A 24872-nucleotide genomic window follows, 5' to 3' on the forward strand; every position below is an offset into this window, starting at 1 on the left:
CAACAATATGGAGTTATTAAGACACTACATAAAAGGGCTAAACTTATCTGTTCAAATGACAATGCCCTAACCACAGAACTAAACCACATCCTCAACACTTTCTCAGTCAATGGCTATCCCCCCCCCTTCAAGAAAATCCAAAAAATATTCAAACCAGTAAACCACAACCCCCCTTCCCCCCTTTACAACAAAGGATTACTCTAAATCTATCACCATTCCCTACATCCAAGGCACCTCGGAAAAAATTACCAAAATCCTAAAAAAACATGACTTGACCTCGTGTTACAGACCATATAAAAAATTGGTATCCCTTATCTACTCCACTAAAGACCAACCACTTCCCCTAGACCTACCTAGTGTATACCAGGTCCCTTGCAGCCATAAGCTGTCCTACTTTGGCCAAACAGGCAGGACAGCGAATATCAGAATTTCAGAACACAAGGACTACATCCGGTTTCACCAGTACAGTCACTCTGGTCTTGCAGACCATGCTCTGGATACATGCCACAGAATACGGTGGAAGAAAGCCATGGTAATATACCGTAATAAATTCAAATCTGAAAGGCTATTCATGGAATCAGCCTCAGCCCTAAGAAACATGACAAACCTCAACAAATTTGGTTGCATGAGAATGCCCCAAATTTGGGAGACTTATATCAGAAGACCTTCAGCACAATGGCCAAGAATACCTACAGGGTGTTCGGGATAAATTTGACAGTTTCGTAAGGAAAAAGAAAATCTTCTTTGTATCTATTAAATTTAATGAATTGACAAAAAAACATTACAGGCAGAGTTAATTACAATACTATCAACAAGATTTACTCAAAATAACCACCATTAGCATCGATCACAGCTTCAATTCTGCTTCGGAACCTCGAACAAGCTGATGCTACAGTCTCCCTGGGAAGGGCCGCAAAAACTGTTTTAATTTTATCCATTAACTGGGCTTTTGTATTACTGGAAGTGCGATTGGTGTCTTTTTCAACTGCGCCCCATACAAAATAATCCATGGGGTTAAGGTCTGGGGAGTTTGGAGGCCAAACATTTGGACTGGTGAAGTCGTAGAAATTTTCAGACAACCATTTTTGACTTTTCCCAGAGGTGTGGCAAGGGGCCGAATCCTGCTGCCATACATACGGCCTACCATTGGCTACCCTTGTTATCCAGGGCTTGACTACAGTTAGCAACTCCACGAACAAAGCCCGAATTCCAATGCCAGGGTTCTTCAACACCTGTTCCTGCAGATTTGCGAGGAATTCTGCTGTACGAACGCAATCAGATCGTCTGCTAGGGATCTTTCTTCTTGCTACATCCTCGTAGTCACCATTGCAAGTCTCTAGTTCATGCCTGATTGTTTTTACTGTATTCAGGGAGCATTGGGCAGCAGTCATAATATCCTTATTTTGATGGCGGGCACGAATCATCATGATACAAGTTATTCTCTTCCATGATTCAGGTGGGTTCCAGCTATCCATCCTTTCTGACATCTTGTATATGAATGAAGAAGGGTCCAAACTTTTAAATGAAGAGAAGTGTGTGTTAATACATGTAACTTACGGAAAAATATAATTAATTATAAATATGTCAAATTTATCCCGAACACCCTGTATATAGCCTCTTAGGGGCATCATCAGGACGTTTAGGAGAAACGGTAGCTTCCTGCTTCATCCTCATTTACTGTGTGTAGCGCCTGCGTGCATGTGTCTTTATTTTAAGTTCTTGTGAAGATGGCAATGCGACGTTGACGAAATATTGGAAATACAGATTAAAGTTTAATTTAATTTATATCCTTTGTACATTGTAAATTCCTTAAGTTATTTAATAACGATATCATTTTCATTCAACCGCATTTCACTTCCAATGATTTTGGATGAATAAACTCAATCACTGAAACCATTTCATCCCTCTTATTTCTGATACTTCTGTCATTTGTAAACAAACACAGCAGTTCATTTTTAGGTCTATAACCAGTCCTATCCAAACACTGGTTGGATAGGACTGGTTAGATATGACTGGTTGGATAGGACTGGTTAGATAGGACTGGTGGAGAAATCACAACCAACCACTGGTTGGTTGTGATTTCTCCACCACACCTGCCTTTGCCAATCATCTTTATCACAAGTTACCACATATATCAAGCCTCTGTAGCTCAGCTGGTATAGACAAAGCCCTTTCATTGGAAACACCTGGTTTTGATTCCTGTCTATGATGTGAGGACCCTTTATCTGGTCTCCTTTGACTAAAGATGAGTTAGCTGGTCTCATAATGGAGGTAGGAGTTTTTTTTTTTTCTCCTGGAAACTCTGGAGTTTTGTCCCTCAGAACAGGCAAATCGGCTCATTATTGTCATACCTCGACAACATATTGACAACCTTTCCCTTCTACTTCCATGTTCTCTAGATAAACACATTACTATTTACACACACACACACACACACACACACACACACACACACACACACACACACACACACACAGATCTACAGTCAAAAATACATACTTAGAAGTCCCTCATTGGAGGACACAACTTCAACCAGTCCTTACTTTTGATCTCTTGCATGCAGCACACACACACACACGCTGTACTTCCATCTAGCAACACTTTCTCCAGTTTTTCCACTCACTCCAAAGTCATTTAAATGCAACCCATCATGCCTGTATAATTCCATTCTTCTCTCAAACACATGCCATTCTTCCACAAACTGTACTCCCTTCTTCTCACACAGCTCTGCTAGCATACCATTCTTGATTCCAGCTCTCCATCTCAACTCATTATTGTCATACCTCGGCAACATATTGACAACCTTTCCCTTCTACTTCCATGTTCTCTAGATAAACACATTACTATTTACATATGCATGTACATCGTGATTTGTTTATCTAATGATATATTAAAAAAAAATTCCATACCCTTTCCTTTATTAAAGAAAATACACATAAAATGCAAAAAACAAATACCTTGTAATGTTGTATCTGTATAAATACTACTGTACAAGATATCTGTACAAATTGTGAAATCTTGCTGCATTGACTGATTCTAAATAGAAATAATGGACTTAAATTATCCCACTTATGGGAAATAATTCATCTTCACAAGTTCCACAATTAATTTAATCATCAAAAATCATCAGCTAATGCCTTTTGTTTCTGTATAGAGAGTAAGCAAGGCTATTTTAGCATTGTCTAACCTTTGGAGACTGAGCAGGCAGTTCAATCTCCACTGGTAGCCAATCAGAGATAGCTTGCCCAAGGTCATCCCTAATTTAACTGGATGCAGTGAAGAGATGGCTAACAAGTACCACCATCTTGTAATCCCTAACACTAACACAATATTTTTAATGTCTGAAAATGTTTGCTCATGTTTTAATGTTTGCTCATGGCCAAGATCAACTAACTTGGTGTTAAGTCAGAGGACTTAACATTGTTATCACTCTATTGAGAAATATAATGATTCATCAGAATAAAGAAGCACTTTATAGAATTCTTAATTTGGTTTTGTTATCTTATCTTAATTTAGTTCTTATATATCTTATTATGTGATGAAAAAAATTTCATGTATTATTATTGTATAGTTGCTTAGTCTAAAATACTGTAATTAACTAACCATTTGCTGGGTATAATAATCTAAATGTGAAATGGCAGACTTCTGAGACACGTGGTGAATATACAAGTATATCTGTTATATAGCACGGTGCTTTCCTCCCCCTTCCACCTTCCACCACACTACATCATGTATGATACTTGCAGTTTGCACATTTCATTGTTGACTACTGGTTTTTGTTCTTGTTGCATAATTTGAAAGTCATACTGAAGATGCTCTTGATACTAGGGTGAAAGTGTTATGCCAATAAAATGTTCATGTAATTTAAATTTATATTATGTTTATAACAATTTATATCTTACATTAAAATTTCATCAAGTTATTTCATTAAATTCCATTCAGCTAGGGCACAATTATTATTATCGGTCCAAGAATAGCTGTATATATACAGATGAGCGAATGGACCAAAAAAAATTTCATAAAAGTTTATACATTTTGCAGAAATAATAATAAAGCTAAAGAAAGATTTTTTTTCAACAACTGACTGGCATTACCAATACTTACATTTTAGTTTGTCCATAAAGAAGTGTTTTATTGATGCCTGATTTTTCGATCTGTGACCAGATGGTCTCCCACTTCAATGCTTCGCCATCAAAATAATCACCTTTTGTCTGCAGTTCTGTAAGCCGGTTACCATATACAAGAATCTCATTTTTTTTATCCTATAGCATCATAATGTTAAAGCAAATAACTGTTAATCCCATCCGTATTATAATATGATACCAGTTTAACTAACAATTCAAATTGGATAAGACTATAGAATTACAGGACAGGATACTAGGATATTCCATAAATTAAAGATGCCAAGAAATGATATTATTAAAATGAAATATACAGCCCCGTCAGCGAAACAAGTTTTGCCGATGGGGACTGTCCAGTTTCTTCAGGGATTATAATGGTAAGAGAAAAAAATCAAAGTGGCTAGTACAGAGAAAATGGAGTAACACTATCGCATAAATTAAACATTAAAACAGAATACGTAACATTACACGCATGGACCTTGTTGTGTTAGTCACTGTTGTGAGAGCACATTCTGTAGGTGTTGAGCAAAATTAAATTCTGGCAGACTGAGTGATCTTATTAAGGTTTTCCATATGTCAGCTATTATCATTCTCTGGTTTATTAAGATTTTCTCCAGAACAGAGGACTACTATAGCTTCCTTGAAATTTCTACAACAGAAATCTTCTTCTAGGTAAGGCATGGAGCTGCTATCCCAATCAATGATATGGTTAGTAATCACGAAATGATGGGCTAGACCTGAGTTGTCTGCTCTGTTGTTATTAACATCTCCTATATATCCTTTTTTTTTTGGATTTCAAGGCTTCTCGATGTCTGTCCTATATAATTTAGACCACAAGCACACAGGATGTTGTACATTCCAGCATGTTTGAAAAAAAAGCATTAATGTCTTTTGGCGATCTTAAAATGTGACAGACAGTCTTGACCGGTTTGAATGCAACTCTGATGCTGAAAGGTTTAAAACGTTTTGCGATCTTTTTGGACACTGTACCTGCATAAGGAATAACTATTGATGAACTGTACTGAGTGATGGTAGGTTGTTGTTGTTGTTGTGTGTGTGTGGGGGGGGGGTATATGAAGAATCTTGTTGATTAAATTCCTTGGATAGCCATTTTTTATTAATGTCTCTGATATATGAGTAATTTCATCATAGAGTTCTTTTTCTTCTGAGATGATATCTGTGGCTCTATTTTTGAGCATATGCATTATGCTGAGCTTCTGGGAAATATGATGAATTGATTTGAAATGAAGGTAGTGTCCATCTGCTAGTTTCTTGATTAGGGTATCCAAAAATGGTAGTTGATTTATCTTTTTCCAGTTCCAAAGTGAATTGTATTTTTTGATGAAAATAATTAATTTTGGTTAAAAAGGGACATAAAAACAGCTCTTTTGGACTTTTTAACCAAAATTAATTATTTTTTATTAATTATTAATTATAATTAATTATAATCTAAACAATTCTAATTAATTATATTCTTGGTTTCATCCTTTATCCAAGTGTGAGCAATTACAGTTTGTGCATGAAGTAACTTCACGACTGTGCTACTTGTATATAGAGGCTCATTACCTTAATATCCCATAGCAACACACATCTCCTTATGAACATGTATAATGCAGAGCATTATACAGACATAATACAGAAGTCATATTTCCATATACAAGTAGTCAAAAGGTGTCACAACGTATTACTAAAATGCTCTGGATTAGAGATACATGTTGAAATATTTTTCACTTGGATATACAATAAATATCCGCACGATTAGCCTAGTGGCTATGCACTTCACAACCATATGCCTGGGGAAGGAGTGTCCTAGGTTTGATTCCCGTCGGAGACGTGAGGAGCTGAAGGATCTTCCTCAGCCATAGCCAAGTTATTCGGTCTTGGACGTGGACAGTAGGGTTTTTTCCCCAGTTTATCCTAGGGTTTTTCATCCTGCAAAAGCAGGTAAACCAGCCTTGAGAACTCAACACTACAGATATAGGATACACGGGGGGCATAGGGCTGACCACCTTATCCTGTGAACGGTTTTTGAGGCCGATGATTAATAAACCCTTGGTTTCATCATTTATCCAAGTGTGAACAAACAAAGTTTGCATATGAAGTAACTTCATGACTGTGATACTTGAATATAGAGGCTAATGGCTTCACATCAATGCCTTAGTTGGGATAGAAGTTGGGATAGATGCACATCTCTTTATAGACATGTATGATGCTATGCATTATGGGATGGGCCACTACCCAGAGTGGTTTCGACTTTTATTGAAGTATCAGTGAGAGCCAGACCTTGAAGTGATACCCAGAAGAAGTGATGACAGACATTGAACGTCTTTTCACTTGGTTGTACTATACATAAAAGATGCCAGGAAATTATATTCTTGGTTTTATCCTTTATCTGAGCAAACAAAATTTGTACGTGAAGAAACTTCATGACAATGCTACTTGTATATAGAGGCTAATGACTTCACATCAATTGCCTTACTATTCCATAATGCAATGCACATATCCTTATGGATATGAAACCAAGAATATAATTTCTTGGCATCTTTAATTCATAGTATTACCAAGTGAAAAATCTTTCAACATCTATCTCTAATCCAGAGTATTTTGCAAAAGCTTTTGATAGGTTTCACATAACAAACTATTAAATAAACTGAAATAGATGGGATTGGATAACAGACTTCTGAGTTGGATCAGTGACTGACTGTCAGATAGGTATCAGATGTATATGGGGTGTGGTATCCTGTAAGAGAAAAGTCACTAGTGGTGTACTGCAGGGGTCACTGCTGTTTAATTTGTATATTAATGATACTGGGAAGGGTTTTACTGGTGATTATGAAGCTGTTGGCAGATGATGCAAAACTGAGGAGGGCAATGTTCACCTCAATTTTGTTATTGCTTGGCAGGAGGACTTGAATAGATTGCATGAATGGGCAGATAAGTGAACTATTAGTTCAATGTTGCAAGCTTTTGAAATTTGGTAAGCATCGATGGGATGCAAAGTATACACTTAGTGGGGAAACTTCAAAGGAGGTAGAGAAAATGAGAGATCTGGAGTGGTGGTGGTGGACAAGGACCTGAAATTCAATGTCCATATTGCACATTGTACAAGTTGTGAAGGCACCACATCAGATAATGGCAATGATGCAGAGGACCCTAACATGCAGAAATAAAGAGGTTATGATGCCATTGTATAAGGCCTTGATCAGACCTCATATAGATTACTGTGCACAGATCTGGTCACTGGGTTTTCATGGTGATGAGGATATGTTGGAAAGGGTCCAGAGAAGATTCACAAAGATAGTCAGTTGTCTTTGGAATGTGGAGTATGAGGACAGATTGAGAGAATGTAAATTGCAAAGTCTCATGAGTAGGAGGAAGTGGGGAGGGATATGATTGAGACATATAACCTAGTTAGGAGTTGTTATCAGGTAGACATGGAATATTTTTCATAAATTGGAGGGGGAGGGATAGAACAAGAGGCCATTGCTGGAAACTGTATAAAAAAGGTGTGAACAGAGGAGTGAGGAAAAGGTTCCTTACATGGAAAGTGGTTGGTATGTGGAATTATATTGCCTGAATGTGTTGTGAATGTAGACATTGAATAATTTTAAGGCACAGCATTGTGTGCAATAGTGTGTACCTCCAATGATGAGGCTTTGACTCCATGGAGGTTGGATGTTAATAATAATAATAATGATATTCCAACATAATCAAGGATTCATTATAGCTTTCTATCATCAATTTTCTTCAAAACTGCTATAACAGGTTAACTCTTCAGCAATGCATTATATAAGGCCTGTGAGAGTGTTCCCTATGTGGATAGACTAAAAGTATGTTTGTTGCTTGCAGAGTTTAATTCTTGAGTAGAAGACAGAGGATGTGATATAAGTTACTGAGAAGAGCGGTATGGAGTAGATACAGAGGAAATTTTTCAATACATGAATGAGAAAGGAAAAAAAAAAGTGAGAGAGAGAGAGAGAGGTCAATTTGGAAGCTATGTGAGGAGGTGGTGTCAAGGGCATTAGGATGAGTTTTTTTTTTTGCTTAGAGAGTGATGAATGGGTGGCCAAAAGTGGTTATGAAGGCTTTGTTGATGAATGAATATAGGGAGGTGTGATAGTCATTGTGTGGATGATGGTCAGTGTGGACATCCTGTGAGTGGTCTTTCCATGAGGCTGTCATGTAATAATAAATTAATAAGTACATAGCAACTGACATTATGAATATTATTGTTAACTATGATGTTTTAAGGATACTCGTGACATAAAGACTGAATAATATAAGCACGTACACACAAGAAAGATATTTAATTAACCAAATATTTCGGTCTGGAAATAGCAGACCATCTTCAGTGGCACTACAAGAACAGTTTTTAAAAAAATACAAGATGGAATACTAACAATAGATCATTTAAAAATAGAACAAGCCACATGATGTTATATCACTAAGTATTAAAGGGAATATTTTTAAGCAGAGACATGATTGAAATAAAGATATTAATTAATAATATTAAATAACATAAAATTAATATGAATTAATGAGTTATCCTGATCAGACTTTCCCAGATTTTTGATATAGATATACAGTCATTCCGATTCAGGTTAGGATGATGGAGTAAGGCCTCTACGCTTTCTTTGAATAAACGTTCAAATTTATAATGGGATATTTCTTATGTCAAAACAAATTTTACAGCCAAGTAGAAGGAACGGCCATGGGAAGTCCTCTCGCTCCTGCTTTAGCCAACTTTTATTTAGAACATCTAGAAAAAGTCCTCTTCTCATCTATTTTCCCTCAACCATCCTTTTGGGTAAGATATATAGATGACATCTTTACTGTATGGCTGCACAACAAAGACTCCTTACCTTCTTTTTTAAACAGTATCAATTCCTTACATTATTGTATAAAGTTAAATACTCTTACAACTACAGTTTACAGGAAACCAACGTTCACAGGTCGTTATATTCTTAAAGAATCAGCCCATCATCCTTGTCAAAAAACAGGAATCATAAAATGTCTAATCAGAAGAGCCAAAACTAATTGTTCTACTTCTAATTTTCTACAGAAAGAACTTTCTACTATCCAACAACACATGAAACTCAATGGCTTTTCCGAAAAGAGTACTCAACATCTTCTCGATTCTTATAATCCACCACAAAACAACAAAGATTCAATACGTTGAGTTCCAATTCCATACATCTCCGGGATTTCAGAACCTATCGCAAGAATTCTGAAGAAATATGAGTTAACAGCTACGTATTCAGCTATTAACAAATTATCTTCCCATTTTCCTTCCCCTAAAGACAAACGCTCAACTATGTCTCTTCCTGGAGTTTATCAAATTCCCTGCAGCTGTGATCTCTCCTAATTTGGACAAACTGGACATTCTCTTGAAAAAAGAATCCAAGAACATCAATCCTCCATTCATCACAACAAACCTGAAAAATCTGGATTGGCTCAGCATGGGATTGAAACTAACCACAACGCCCTTTGTCAAAAACTCGCTTCTTACATAGATCCCATTATAAATTTGAACGTTTATTCAAAGAAAGGGTAGAGGTCTTACTCCATCGTCCTAACCTGAATCGGAATGACTGTATATCTATTTCAAAAATCTGGGAAAGTCTAATCAGGATAACTCATTAATTCATATTAATTTTATGTTATTTAATATTATTAATTAATATCTTTATTTCAATCATGTCTCTGCTTAAAAATATTCCCTTTAATACTTAGTGATATAACATCATGTGGCTTGTTCTATTTTTAAACGATCTATTGTTAGTATTCTATCCTGTATTTTTTTTTTAAACTGTTCTTGTAGTGCCACTGAAGATAGTCTGCTATCTCCAGACCGAAATATTGGGTTAATTAAATATCTTTCTTGTGTTTATGTGCTTATATTATTCAGTCTATTGTTAACTATTATTACTGGATAAAATGAATTACAGTTATTTTAAATATGAGTAATTGTTAAGACATTAACACAGTGAATCATTGTTATGACATCTGATGATGCTGATGACATTTGATTTCTGATTTTGTGTTAATATAAAATGATAAATGAAAGCAAGCAAAATGTTATGGCAGTTATAAAGCATATGCCATAATATTCAAGGCTGAAAGTTTAGGATACTGAATTACAAATACTGGTTATTACTTCAGTGGTAATGGCCTACACATAGCTTACTCCCCACCACTGGGTGTGCTTGAGTTTTCCCTCAAAATGTCATGAAACACTGCCAATGCCTTGATTCATTATACTAATGCCAGGAGTATCCAGAATAAAGGAGATGATCTGGTGGTGGTGGTGACAGCATCAGCCTGTCCAAAGTTTATTGGGATCTCTGAGATGTGGTTGATGGAAGATGATATACTGAGAGGAATAAAAGTAGCAGGGTATAGCATTTTTCAACAGGATAAGAAAGGAAAATGCAGTGGTGAAGTATTGCTTATGATAAGTGATGACTTATGTCCTCTCAGAGTGAAGGATTTGGAAGTCAATCACATTAATGGTTTTGAAAGCATAAAGAGGTGGGTATGATATTTAGTGGGATGTTGCTACAAGCCAGGGAGCATAGAGGGTGAAGAGAAGGAGATGTTTAGGAAGTTGAGCTTGGCAAGTGCAAGAAGAATGATTATTAAGAGAGATTTTAACTACATCAGTATAAATTGGAAAGAGGAAACTGCATGTAGAATAAGGGAATGGAATTTCTGGAATTCTGGAGGAAAAATGTCTTAGGCATCTGTTTTTTTGGCACTATAACCATTGGACAGGAAGGTTTGGTGAATAAAGGCAGGTTCCGCTGTAAGGGAAGCTTGGTTGGAACAGAGGTTGGAGGCTGTGTTAACAAAGGTTTTGATAATCTCCATATTGTTAAGAAGGGGAATGGTGGGAAAGCTTATGTATGTATCTACCTGTGTGGGGTGAGTTTTCTGTAAGCTGAGAAAGAAAGTATCATTGGGCAGACATGTGATTAAAGTGTCTAAAAAAAAGGCAAGCTGTTGTTTTTTTTTTCTTTTTCAATAGTGAACGCTGAATTCTGGGGTGTTGCCCGTTGAGGTGATGAAGGAAGGAGTCTAATGTGTCTGAGCAGCATTTCCAAATAGAGAACACATCTATTCCCCATTTCTGGAGAACTTAAAAAAAAAAGCCAGAACTTTGAAAAAATATTTTTGCACTGCTTTCAGCTAACTCATTTGAAGCTGGCTTCCTTTCTCTGCTCTCTTAAGATACACTTCATCCTCTCTCTATTCCAGGTGTTTTACAAGGTTCCTTGTTCATGCAATTATCCACCTAGAAGAACACAAAGAATATATCTGCCACCACAACTATGGTCAATCAGGTCTAGCAGACCATGCTTTGAATACTTCACACAGAATCATATGAAAGAAAACCACCATGCTCCATCATAGCAAATACAAACTTGAAAGACTCTTTTTAGAATTTGTAGCAGACTTAAAAAACCAGCTTAATCTTAATAAATGTGGCTGTATTAAACTTCCTTCCCAAACTATTAAATTTGGGAAACATTAATTCTTAGGCCTCCTATCTAACATATGGGAACTCCTCATTAGTCTTTATTTATTCTATCTCATTTCTTCCATTTATTGTTTCTTGTGTGTTATTACAATTTTAATCTCCTTAACAGCGAGGGGGGGGTGGATGAAATAGTGAGGCAAAATTGCACTTCTTATCCATGTTATTCAATGGGTGTTACAGAATCATATCCAGATTCAGCTTGATGTCTATAGACATCATGGCCGGTTGTGTGTGTGTGTTTGGGGGGGGGGGGTAATATTGTATTCCTGATGATGTCTCTGTGACTGAGACAAAATATTGAAATCGATTAAACCTGTTGTTTAAAAGTTACTTAAAGGCTTTTATGAGATTGATGAAGGAGAAATGTTTCAACACTTTGCTAGAGGGACAGAAAAAGAGATCATTCCTGGAAGTCGGGTAAGAATGTGGTAAGCAAGGGCATGAAGACTCGATTTTTTCACTCCAAGAGTGATGAATGAATGGAATGGGTTGCCTGAGTCAGTTGTGAGCGGTTTGTCTGTAAGTGGTGAAGTACAAGAGATATTGTGTTGATAGTTTGGGCTTCCTATGATGAGTTTCAGGATTCCATGAAGATGTCCATGCAATAATAATAATTTTTTGAAGATATGTAAAAATAAAAAAATATAATAAAAATAATTAATAAGGATTAAACAATCTGGAAAATTTGCTCCAAAGACTAAACAGGGAACTTTTAAGCCGCTTCACTTCGAGACTGCTATACAACGACATGCTTCTACCCCTTCCCCTCCCCCAAACATGTGGCCAACCAGGGCAGTGATTGGATGACCGCTATATTTAAGTGATATATCATCCATTAAAAGATGAGATATTTCAAATTACTAATAATTAAGAGTAAGTAAGTAATTAAACTAGTAAATAAACCTGAAATAACATATGAGAAGTTCATGGTGTGAAACCAAGAACCTGACAAATGAAAATCAGCATGTAAAGTCTCATGAAATGTCACTCAATAACTACAGATGATGATGATGATAATAATAACAATCTGTGTGACAATTATTATTATTATGCGATACTTCCATGAAATCCAAGGAGTCTTCACAGGAAATCACTCAATACTGTCTACACACTACTTTGTTGCACAGTGCAATGAGCTTTATTATATCTAAAACTTTTAGATCAGATGCCAATACTTCATACTCTGATGAAAAAAAAAAGCTTAAAATAAAATTTTTCTTAGTTCATTTTTTCCCTATCATTATTAAATAATACAAATTTGTTCACATGTTTAAGATTCACAAACATCATATTATATTCCATTATCAGTTACTTACTTCTGTAAAATTCATTAATTTATCTCTCTCATTATCGAGTTCTTTTTTTTGTTTAAGATCCTCAGCAAGTAGTGCCTAGTAACAGAAGAAAAAAAATTTATTCAAATATTCTGAAAATAATCTATGACATACTGATATTCTGTTAACTCCCATTTGATTTATGAATCTGTAAATATTTATTTTTAACTATTAGTAACAGCTAAAAATACCACTTTAATCTATCGGTCACAAAAAAATAATAATAATAATAATAATTAATCTCTCCATAGTACAAATTGTAGTAAAAGGTGTATGTGTGTATACATATCATATTACCACTGTTTCAATGTCAACAACAACATCTTTAATAGAATTCAAATATATATATATATATTTTTTTTTTTTTTTTTTTTCTTGTGTGTATATATATATATATATATACACAAGGGTGGTCTGAAATGTTCTTGGCCTAACAATGAAAAAACAAATTTATAATTTCAAAATTATTTTTATTTTTCAACATAATCTTGCTTAAGACTAAAACATTTATTCCAGTGATGCTCCAGCGCCATTATCCCGTCCCTGTAGTGGTTCTCAGTAAGATACCCCTCTGCAAAATTACTTCTTGATTCAAAGAAAAAGCTCACCAGTGAGGAAGAGTTTTAGTTTTGGGAAGAGATAGAAGTCAGAGAGAGCCAAATCTGGGGAATATGGTGGATGTTCCAACAATTCATATTACAGATCCCTTAATTTTCCCACTGCCAAAACACTTTTGTGCCAGGTGCATTGTCCTGATGAAAGATTATTTTTTTCTTCTGCAAACCAGGTCTTTTCTCATGAATTTTTTTGTCTAGTCTGGTTAAAAGATTGGAATAATATTTCCAGGTTATTGTTTTATCCTTTTCAAGATAATTAATAAACAAAATGCCTTTAGCATCCCAAAACACTGATGCAATTACCTTTCCTGCTGATGGAACTGACTTTGTCTTCTTTGGCACTAAACAACAACAATAACTGGCTTTTGTCCACTGTTTTTGACTGCTGTTTGGATTCTGGTGTGTAATGGTAAATCTAAGTCTCATCCAATGTAATAAATCGACGCAAAAAAGTTTTATTCTTGTTAAAACACTTTAAGCACTGTTCAGAGATTTTCATGCGAGTGTGTTTTTTGATCTGCTGTGAGCAATCGTCACACCCATCTTGCTTAAAGCTTTTTCATGGCTTTGAGTTAATTCGTATGCTCAAAGCTAATTCATATGCCATTAATTCTTTGTGCAAAATATATCTTACACATTCCTTTGAAATGCCTATAGTCTCAGCAATTTCACACACTTTGACTTGCTGGTCTTCTAATACCATATCGTGCACTTGATCAATGATTTCTGATCAATGATGTCTTGTTATGCTTTCTGGATGTCCTTCATGTGAATTATCTTGAAGGCTGGTACGGTCACATTTAAACTTGGTAGCCCATTTCTTAATTGTCAAAAATGAAGGAGAAGAGTGCCCATAAACTTTTATAAATTTCGAATGAATTTCTTTTGGTGTTAAACCTTCTTTTGCAAAGAATTTTATAACCGCACGATACTCAATTTTATCCATTTCAAGGGATAATATAGACAGCTGTATAAAACAAACTACTTGATAGAATGACTTGCAATTTCACATGGATGCTTATGACAGATGTACCAACTTAGGGAAAAAACATCTTGCTGATAGTGTTGCCATCTATGGTTGAAGGCAAGAACTTTTCAGATTTATGTATGTATGCATGTATTTATATCCTCCTTAACTAGGATTTGACTTTCTAATATAATAATTTATTATCTTGTTATTTAGTTAATGCTTTTTTTGGAACTGACTTTGTCTTCTATGGCACTGAACAACAACTGGCTTCTGTGCACTGTTTTGATTGCTGTTTGGATTCTGGTGGGGTAATGGTGAATCCAGGTCTCATCCACAGTAATAAATCGATGCACAAAATCATTTTTATTCTTGTTAAAATGCTCTAAGCATCGTTCAGATTTTCATGCGAGTGCATTTTTGATCTACAGTGTGCAAGCTTGGCACCCATCTTGTGCAAAGCTTTTTCATATGCAATTCTTCATGCAAAATATATCCTACATGTTCTTTTGAAATGACTATAGTCTCAGCAATTTCACAATATATATATAGATCACTGGTCATCTAATACCATATCATGCACTTGATCAATGATTTCTGGTGTTGTTACACTTTTTGGACGTCCTTCACGTGGATCATCTTCAAGGCCGGCATGGCCATGTTTAAACTTGGCAGCCATTTCTTAATTGTCGAAAATGAAGGAGAAGAGTGCCCATAAACTTTTATACACTCCGAATGAATTTATTTTGGCATTAAGCTGTCTTTTACAAAGAATTAACCGCATGATACTCAATTTTATCCATTTCAAAGGATATAGACAACACTTTTGCTTCAGACAGCTGTATAAAACAAACTAGTTGATAGAATGACTTGCAATTTCACATGGAGCTTATGACAGATGTACCAACTTGGAAAAAATTTCAGCAATACAGAGAATGTCTTTAGTAGAATTTAAAACAGTCAAATGAAAATTATGTACAATAATCTGTAAAATCTGCATGTCTAATTTTGCCACTGGTTCATTTTTTTCCCCTCAGCATTACATGCTACTTCTGTTCACTACACTGCTTGCTAGGCCATGAAAAGAAGAACTTCATTTAACTTTCTCATCTATCAAAATGAGATAGGAACTATGTACAAAAACATCTCTTCTGATTTTTATCTATTCACCTCATTATAATGGACAAATTTCTCTCCATGTGAAGTATCTGAAGAAGAATCTAGGAGATGACTTACTAGTGGTCTTTGATTTCCTTAACTAATTTTTGTTTAATGGCATCAGCATTAACTGACACAAATTCTTTACATTTCATGTAATTTTTATACTGTTCTACTAGGCCAATGAAGTTTTGGAAGTCAGTAAATACTTTATTGAATTTAGCTTTATAATAAGCCATATTAAAAAAAAAAAAAAAAAAAAAAAAAAAAAAAAAGAAGCCATTTTGGATGTTCAAACATTTTAGAATCTCTTTCTTTGTAAGTAGCTAGAGTTTATTTCCTGGATAATTTCTGGGACAAGTCTATGAATATGTAATAAAAATAACTAACACAGGGTTTATAGATCACAATAGTTATTTATTTAATTAAACCTATGTTTCGCCACATGTGCTAGTGGCTTCGTCTAGGTTAGGAAGAACAAACAAACATATAATAGGTGGTAAATATGAATCATTACATAAGTAAAAACCAAATATGTAGGCCATTACATAAAAATAAAAGTAAAAATAGAAACATGTGAAGCATGGAAGCTGTTCTGGTCATGGGTCAGTTGTTCTCTTATAATAGATAGTCTGCAGAAAAATTAAAGTCCAATGTGTTAAAAGATCTAGTAAGTGACTTCCAAATGTTACATAAAATCATTCCTTTGTTTCTGTTGAGAATGTCTTGTGAGTGGATTACCATCGTAGCCTCTTTGATGTTGCAGGCACTGAAGTTGTCTTCTATGTAAGGCATGAAGTTCTTAATATTGTGGTGAATGTAAGAGAAATGGAATGCCTGGCCAGAGCTGTTGTTATTGATGTTGCCAATATGCTCCTTTTGCCTTATTTCTAAACTTCTAGATGTTTGCCCTATGTAAGTAAGGTCATAAGAACATGGAATATTGTAAACTCCAGGTTGAAATGGTTGTGGTCCTTAGGCAAGCGTAAAAGAGTTTGTACAGTCACAATGGTTTGAAGGACACTCTTATGTCATGAGATTGGCACTTTTTAGATAAGTTTGCCAATATAAGGGATGGAAATCGAGGATATGTAGTGAATGTCATGGATCTGTTTTGGAGAGGAAGTAAAGAATAATATTCTTTGACCCATTTTTTTTTTTTAGAATATCCACTGCTGACAAATAGTTGAAGAGAATGTAATTCTTCTTTTAGTGTTCCTTCATCTCTTATAACAGAGATTGCCCTTTTTTTCAGCATATGTAAAATACCTAATTTTTGCCATATGTGGTGCGACGAAGAGAAATGTAGATAATGACCTGAATGAGTGGGCTTGTGGTATACGAGTTATGCTTTCTTTTGCATTTTTCGAAATCAGAACCCTTGTAGTAATCTAAAGTTTCTGTCAGCAGTCCCAGAATATATTTTATACATTATAGAATGCAACTTTGTCTTAGTAGCACAACCATTGGAATTCCTTGAGCCATCTGACTTGAAAGCATGCCATGATTATTTTTAGTTTATGACACAACAGCACTCTTTCTCCAGTGTTTTTAATATTTTCTGGTCCTTTTCCTTCACCTTCAGTTTTCACTTCACAAAACTAAAATGTATAGTTGACATTTACTTTCTTTTATTGTCCATAATAAAAAGTACACTTATATAAATTATTCATAAAAATAATTCATAAAGGGAAGACAAAGAATAAAGTTTATGAAAATAATAAGACTGGGGAGTATGGAAAGATTGAATGATTTTGAAGTTTTAGGAGATGGTCTCAATTGGGAGGATGAATGGCAAACAAGAGTGGCTGACTTACAGAGAGAGAGAGAGAGAGAGAGATAGATGAGCTGAAAGAGCAGGTGGAATGTCTGGGGAATGAGATGAGAAGTGTGAAAGATGAGATTAGGCGAATGGAAGAGATGAATACAAGTCGAATCAGAGTAGGAGTGAGAGAGAGTTCTGGGAATAAGAGAAGAGGAGAGAATAGGACAGTGGTGGCCTGTGAAGCTTTAAGTAAGGTGCTGCCTATACAAAATAATTATTTCCTAATTAGTAACCAATTTATTAATAAATAAATCTACAGATTTATTTATTAATAAATTGGTTACTGATTAAGAAAAAAATAATTTTTTTAAAATTATTTTGTATAGGCAGCACCCCCACTTAAAACTTCATGAGCTACCACTGGAATAGGAACAATATTAGAGGAGAGGAAATGCGAGAGAGTTACGGGAGTGATAGAAGTGGAGAGAAAGGGAACAGTAGAAGAGAGGGAATGAGAGAGTTGTATGAATGCTAGAAGAGGTGAGAGTAGGATAAGTGGAAGAGAGGGAATGAGTGTCAGATATAGGAATGATAGAAGAGGAAAGAATGGAGTAATGTCAGGAAGGCAGGGGGAGCACAGAGAGAAAGTGAGGGATGCATGTGAGCAATCGAGGAATAGAGTGGTAAGAGGTGTAATGTATGGGGACTCAATGATCCGTCGTGTTCAAGATAGGATGCGTGAGGAGTGTTTGTCAGAAGGAATGATAGAAAGTGTAGTTATGGTAATTAAAAGAGGTGAAAGGGTGGATGAGATGATTGTGATGGTAAGAACAAATGACTTGAGTGGTAATGTAAGTAGGGCAGCGAGAGATATGAGATTCTTGCTTGAGGGCATACGAAACAAGACACAGAGAGAGAGGAAAGATAGTGTGTGTGTTGCCTAGGTATGATAGTGAACAGCTGAGCAGAAGAGCGGTGATATTGAATGGCATAATAGCGAGAATGTGTCAGAAGAGAGGATTGGAATATGTGGATGCTTGGAGTGCATTTGAGAACAGAGAGGAATTATATGCGAGAGACAGCTTGCATTTGAATGAGGAAGGACGTAGGCATCTGGAGAGATTGCTGTTCTGAACGAGTCAGTGTGTCCCAGTGTGGATGGTAGCAGGGGTGGCCTCTTGTGGGAATGGGCACTTGAGAGAAGGGGGACAACATCAGGTAACACTGAGCCCAGTGGAGTCTAGAGGGGGATAATGCTGGGTATAGAAATAATGGCATTTTTATGCTTTATACTAATGTCAGGAGTATTCAGAATATGGGAAAGGAATTGGTGGCACTGATGCTATCAGTGCCATCAATTCCTCTCCTTATTCATCAGCCTGGCCAAAGATTATTGGGATCACCGAGATGTGGTTGACAGAAGAGGATATAGTAACAGGAATAGAAGTTGCTGGGTACAGCATTTTTGGGCAGGATAGGAAGGGGAAAAGTGTAGTGATGAAGTACTGCTTGTGATAAGTGACGACCTATGTCCTCTAAGAGTGGAGACTTTGGTAGGCTGTGAATTGAATGATTTTGAAAGCATATGGTGTGAGGTGGACAAGATAGGATATTTAGTGGGGTGTTGCTACAGACCAAGGAGCACAGAGGGTGGGAACCAGGAGATGTTGAGACAGTTGAGCATGGCAAATGCAAGAAGAATGATTGTTATGGGAGATTTTAACTACAGCAGTATAAATTGGGGAGAGGAAGATGCATGTAGTAATAAGGGAATGGAATTTCTAAAATTCTTGAGGGACAAATGTCTTAAGCAACATGTAACAGAGGGAACAAGAGGTTCAAGAGTTTTGGATTTGGTTATAGCATCAGAAGAGTTGATAATAACTGAGATAACGTTTCTCCCACAAGTTGGAGAGAGAGTCACCATATGGTTTTGACTTGGGAAAATGAATAGACATGCAGGAGTATCAAAGAGATGGGAATGTATGTGGAATTATAAAGCAGGTGATTATAATAGTCTTAGACGTCAAATTGCAGAAGTTTCGTGGAGGGAGGAATTGGAAGGCCGAGATATCATTAGTGCTGAAGTGTGAAGGAATATTTTTTAGCAGCAATGGTAAGCTGTATTCCACGAGTGAAGAAGAGGACACAATTTGGTGTAAAATGAATGACAAACAATATTAAACAGGAATTGCATGCGAAAAGAGGCTATGGAAGAGATATAAGGAGACAGGTGAAGAGAAGATGCATGAAGAATATAAGACACAAGCCAGGAGAGTGACTAGTATGGTAAGGAAGGTGAAACTGGAATATGAGAAAAGACTGGCCCTTAGATCCAAAGAAATGTTTTAGCTATGTCGCCAGTAGGAGGAGAAATGACTGTGGAAGAATGACATTGTGGGATAAAAATGAGAACAGAGTGACTGATGCAGAGGACATAGTGAAATTGTTCAATGAACACTTTATTGGAGTATTTGATCCCGGAGGAGTCAATTTGAATACTAGAGGGATAGGGCAGGTTCGAGGTTTAGAGGTGCAGGAGGAGAGTGTGTTCCACGTTTCATAACTGCCATTGTGGATGTCAGTAAATGACAGCTTTACTGACATGCCAACTGTGGATGTCAGTAAAGCTGTGGGACTGGATGGTAGTTCACCACGAGTTTTGAGAGAATGTGCTAGGGAACTGACAGTACCTTTGACCTTGCTTTTCAGTGAAAGTCTGGCTGTGGGAAAGGTTCCCATGGAATTGGAGGAATGGAAGATAGTGCCATTGCATAAGGGCGGTAGCAGACTGGATGTGTCTAATTATAGGCCAGTTTGTGTGTCATCAGTAGTTGTTAAGATCTTGGAGAAATTAGTGAGGGACCGTATACAGCATTGGGCAGATGAGGGTAATGTTATCTGTGAGAGTCAACATGGATTTGTGAAGATGCGCTCTTGTTTTAGCAATATGCTAGCCTTTTATAATAAGGTTACAAGCGCATTAGATGAGGGAAAGGCATATGCTGTCATTTTCTTGGACTTCCAAAGGCATTTGACAGGGTGCCACATGATAAGCTGATATTCAAGTTGCAGCATATGGGTCTGGATGTCAGATTGGTCAACTGGATTCAGGATTGGCTGTCCAATAGGTATCAGAGATTTGTGTATGGTCAAGCAATATCAAAGAGGCAGAAGGTTACATTGTGGAGTTCCATTGGTCAGCACTAGGACCTATATTGTTTAACCTTTATATCAATGACATTGTCTGTGGATTGCAAGGGGATATTCAGTTGTTTGCAGTTGATGCAAAGCTGGGAAGGGTTATTAATAATAGTGCAGATGTGGTAGCCCTGCAAGAGGATTTGAATAAGCTAGATAGATGGGCAAATGAATGGGGAAGGGTTGGTTTAATGCAGCAAAAGGTAAGATCTTGAGGTTTGGGACACATCGATGGGAAGCTGCATACTCTATGGGAGGAGTTAAACTGGAGGGAGTAGGGGAGACAAGAGATCTGGGTTTGATGATTGACAGAAACCTGAAATTTAGGGGACATATTGCAAAGGTAGTGAAGGAAACACAGAGGATTGCTGCAATAATGAGAAGGACACTGACCTGCAGAGATAAAAGGATTATCATTCCGTTGTATAAGACTGATCAGACCACACTTAGGCTATTGTTCTCAGATCTGGTCCTCAGGATTTGAAGCGGATAAAATTAACTGTGGAAAGGGTACAAAGGCGGATAACAAAAATGGTTTGGGGACTGTACAATGATAGTTATGAGGATCAGCTGAGGGAATGTGGACTGCAGAGGTTTGGTGGATAGAAGAAGGAGAGGTGACATGATTGAGACTTTTAAACTGTTGAGAGGTGGTTACAGGGTTGACAATGGGGAGTTCTTTTGCTTGGTTGAAAAGTAGGAAAGAGTCATGACAAGGGGCCATCCCTGGAAGTTACGAAAGGAAACTGTCAGAAAGAGGGTGAGGAGTGGTTTCTTTGCATGGAGGGTGGTTGAACTATGGAATGCATTGCCTGATAGTGGTGAGAGCGAGAATGGTGAATGCATATAAGGAGTGGTATGATAGACTGTGTGTTTACTAGGAGGGACCTCCCTCGATGAGTCTTGATAAACTTGTGTTTCTTAGAAAAGACCTCCCACGATCAGTCTTTTGACGCCATGGAGGCCTGAATAATAATAATAATAATAATAATAACAACAGAAAATGTTCAACACAAGCAATGGACCTAGATTAACTTTTCAATGTAATGTCAATAATGGGATCCAGTCTCCAACTTATCTTTGCAAGATATTGTATTCTTTAAATAACATTATTAAAAATATTTTTCATCATATATGTTCAAGTATATAATTAAACCAAGTTTATTCATGTTGTGAATGGTGAAAATAAGCTTACACTAATACCACATTATAACTGCATACCTACTTAAGGATTAAAGAGGGGTGTGTTGAGGGGATTACATTGTCAGTAAGACAAATGAAAATCAGTCTTGTTCAATTAATTTTTTGTTGTTGTTTTTGTTTAATGATATGTCTGATTTTTATAAGAATGGGACTTGCAAGTTATGCAAAATAAAATGTTGTTTGAGAATACTTGACTGTTTATTGCAAAATTTTATTTTGCAATAAATTTAATTTAATAAATTTATTTAAATTTAAATTTATTAAATTTAAAAATTTAATAAATTAAACTTTACAGAGGATAAGAAATAAATAGGGAATTACTTCAAATTTGGGAAAGAACAGCAAGGTACCTCTGAGAGTATCGTCATGCATACTAACTTTTTGGCAAGAACAAACAATGTACAAAGATATTAACTTATTAAATTAATTACACATGATACTCATTATCTCCAGGTTAAAAATAAAATTGTTTTACTTCTCGATCAAATAACTTGACAGTGAATGAGATGATATTTTAAAATTGAAAAAATAAGTGTAAATTATGCAAAGAAAATAAGGAAATACATTTTGAATGCATTTATTATTATTATTATTATTATCCAGGCCTCCATGGAGTCAAAAGACTCATCATGGGAGGTCATTTTTAGGAAATACAAAGTCTATCATACCACTCCTTGAACCCATGAACTGTCCCTCTCCAACCACTCTCTCAGGCAATGCATTCCAAGGTTCAACCACCCTCCACAAAGAAACCACTCCTCACCCTCTTGCGCACAGCCTACTTTCGTAACTTCCAGGGATGGCCCCCCTTGTCATCGTTCCTTCCTGCCGTTCCACCAAGTGAAAGAACTCTCCAATGTCTACCCTGTAACTGCCTCTCAACAGTTTAAAAGTCTCGATCATATCACCTCTCCTTCTTCTATCAACCAAATTCTGCAGTCCATATTCCCTCAGTATATCCTCATAACTCATATTGTACAGTCCTAAAATCTTGTTATCTGCCTCTGTACCCTTTCCACAGTCAATTCATCCCCTTCAAATCCTGGGGACCAAATCTGAAAACAATAGTCTAAGTGTGACCTGATCAGGGTCTTATAGAAATGAATGATAATTCTTTTATCTATGCAGATCAGCATCCCTCTCAGTATTGCAGCAATCCTCTGAGTTACCCTCAACACTTTTGCAAGAATTTCAGTTTTCTGAAATTCTTGCAAAAGAATTTCAGAAAACTGAATTTTAGTTTTCTCCCTGAATTTCAGTTTTCTATCAATCATCACCCCCAGATCTCTTGTCTCCTCTACCTCCTCCAATCTAGTACACATCCTCCCATTGATGGATCTCAAACTTCAAGACTTTACATTTTGATGCATTGAACCGACAACCCCATTTATTTGTCCATCTGTCTAGTTTATTCAAATCCTCTTGTAGGGCTGCCACATTTGCACTATTACTGATAACCCTTCCCTACTTCACATCATCTGCAAACAACTGAATGTCCCCTTGCAATCCATTGACAATACCATTGATATAAAGATTGAACAATACAGGTCCCAGTACCGAGCCCTGTGGAACCCCACTTGTAACCTTCTGCCTCCTTGATATTGACCCACCATACACAACTCTCTGATACCTTATCACATAGCCAATCCTGAATCCATTTGACTAACCCAACATTTAAACCCATGTGCTGCAACTTAAATATCCGCTTATCATGTGGCACCCTGTCAAATGCCTTTGCAAAATCCCAAAAAAGACAGTATATGCCTTTCCATCATCAACTGCTCTTGTCACTTTATTATAAAAGACAATCATATTACTAAAGCAAGAGTGTCCCTTAACAAATCCATGTTGATTCTCACAGATAACATTACCCTCATCTACCCAACACTGCATATAGTCCCTCACTAATTTCTCCAAGACCTTAACAACTACTGATGACACACAAACAGGCCTATAATTAGACACTTGCAGTTTGCTTCTGCCCTTATGCAGCGGCACTATCTTACCTTCCTTCCTTCCACTCCCTGGGGACCTTTCCTTCAGCCAGATTTTTATTGAAAAGCCAGGTCAACAGAGCTGTCAGCTCTTTAGCACATTCTCTCAAAACCTGTGGTGAAATACCAACCAGTCCAACAGCTTTATTGGTATCCAGAGTACTCAGTATTTGGAACACACTCTCCTCTTGCACCTCTAAACCTTGATCCTGTCCTATCCCTCTAGTATTAAAACCTCCTTCGGGATGAAATACTCAAATAAAGTGCTCATTGAAGAATTCCATATGTTGTCTGCATCATCACTCTATTCCCATTTTTATCCCGCAATGTCATTCTCCGACAATCGTTTCTCCACCTACCGGTCACATAGCTAAAAAATTCCCTAGGATTTTCTTTGGAGCTTAGTGCCAATCTCTTCTCATATTCCAGTTTTGCCTTCCTCACCATTCTAGTCATTCTCCTGGCCTGCATCTTATATTCTTCATGTATCTGTCCTCCACCCCTCTCCTTGTATATCTTCCATAAACTCTTTTTCAACTGCAGTTCCTGTTTGATATCGTTTGTCGTCCACTTTACACCAAATTGTGTCCGCTTCTTCACCCGTGGAATACAGCTTACTATTGCTGCAAACAAATATTCTTTCACAATTTCCCAAGCACTAATGGTATCCTGGCCTTCCAATTCTACTCTCCATGGAACTGCGCCTAGTTGATACCTAAGACTACTATAATTACCAGCCTTATGATTCCACATACGTTCCCTTTTCTTTAATACACCTGTATGTCTGTTCATCTTTCAAGTCAAAACCACATGGTCACTCTCTCCGTGGGAGAGATGTCATCTCAGTTATTATCAACTCATCTGATGTTATGACCAAATCCAAAACTCTTCAACCTCTTGTTCCTCTATTACATGCTGTCGAAGACATTTGTCCCTCAAGAATTCCAGAAATTCTATCCCCTTCTTACTACT

At 36.6% G+C, this 24872-nt stretch overlaps 1 protein-coding gene across 1 annotated transcript in view; it reads right to left on the reverse strand.

The window, feature by feature from the left end:
- Positions 1-24872, reverse strand: part of LOC150109953 (coiled-coil domain-containing protein 42 homolog) — a 196528-nt gene that overhangs the window by 43103 nt on the left and 128553 nt on the right. The window contains exons 7-8 of the mRNA XM_090400490.1: positions 12978-13052; positions 4105-4262 (exon numbers count right to left, since the gene is read on the reverse strand). Of these exons, the coding sequence (XP_090256616.1) occupies positions 4105-4262; positions 12978-13052 (233 nt within the window). The remainder of the gene's footprint in view (positions 1-4104; positions 4263-12977; positions 13053-24872) is intronic.

This window comes from Typopeltis vanoorti, chromosome 1 (assembly GCF_054136105.1).
Source record: "Typopeltis vanoorti isolate ZY-2024b chromosome 1, IOZ_Tvanoo_1.0, whole genome shotgun sequence".
NCBI lineage: Eukaryota > Metazoa > Arthropoda > Arachnida > Uropygi > Thelyphonidae > Typopeltis > Typopeltis vanoorti.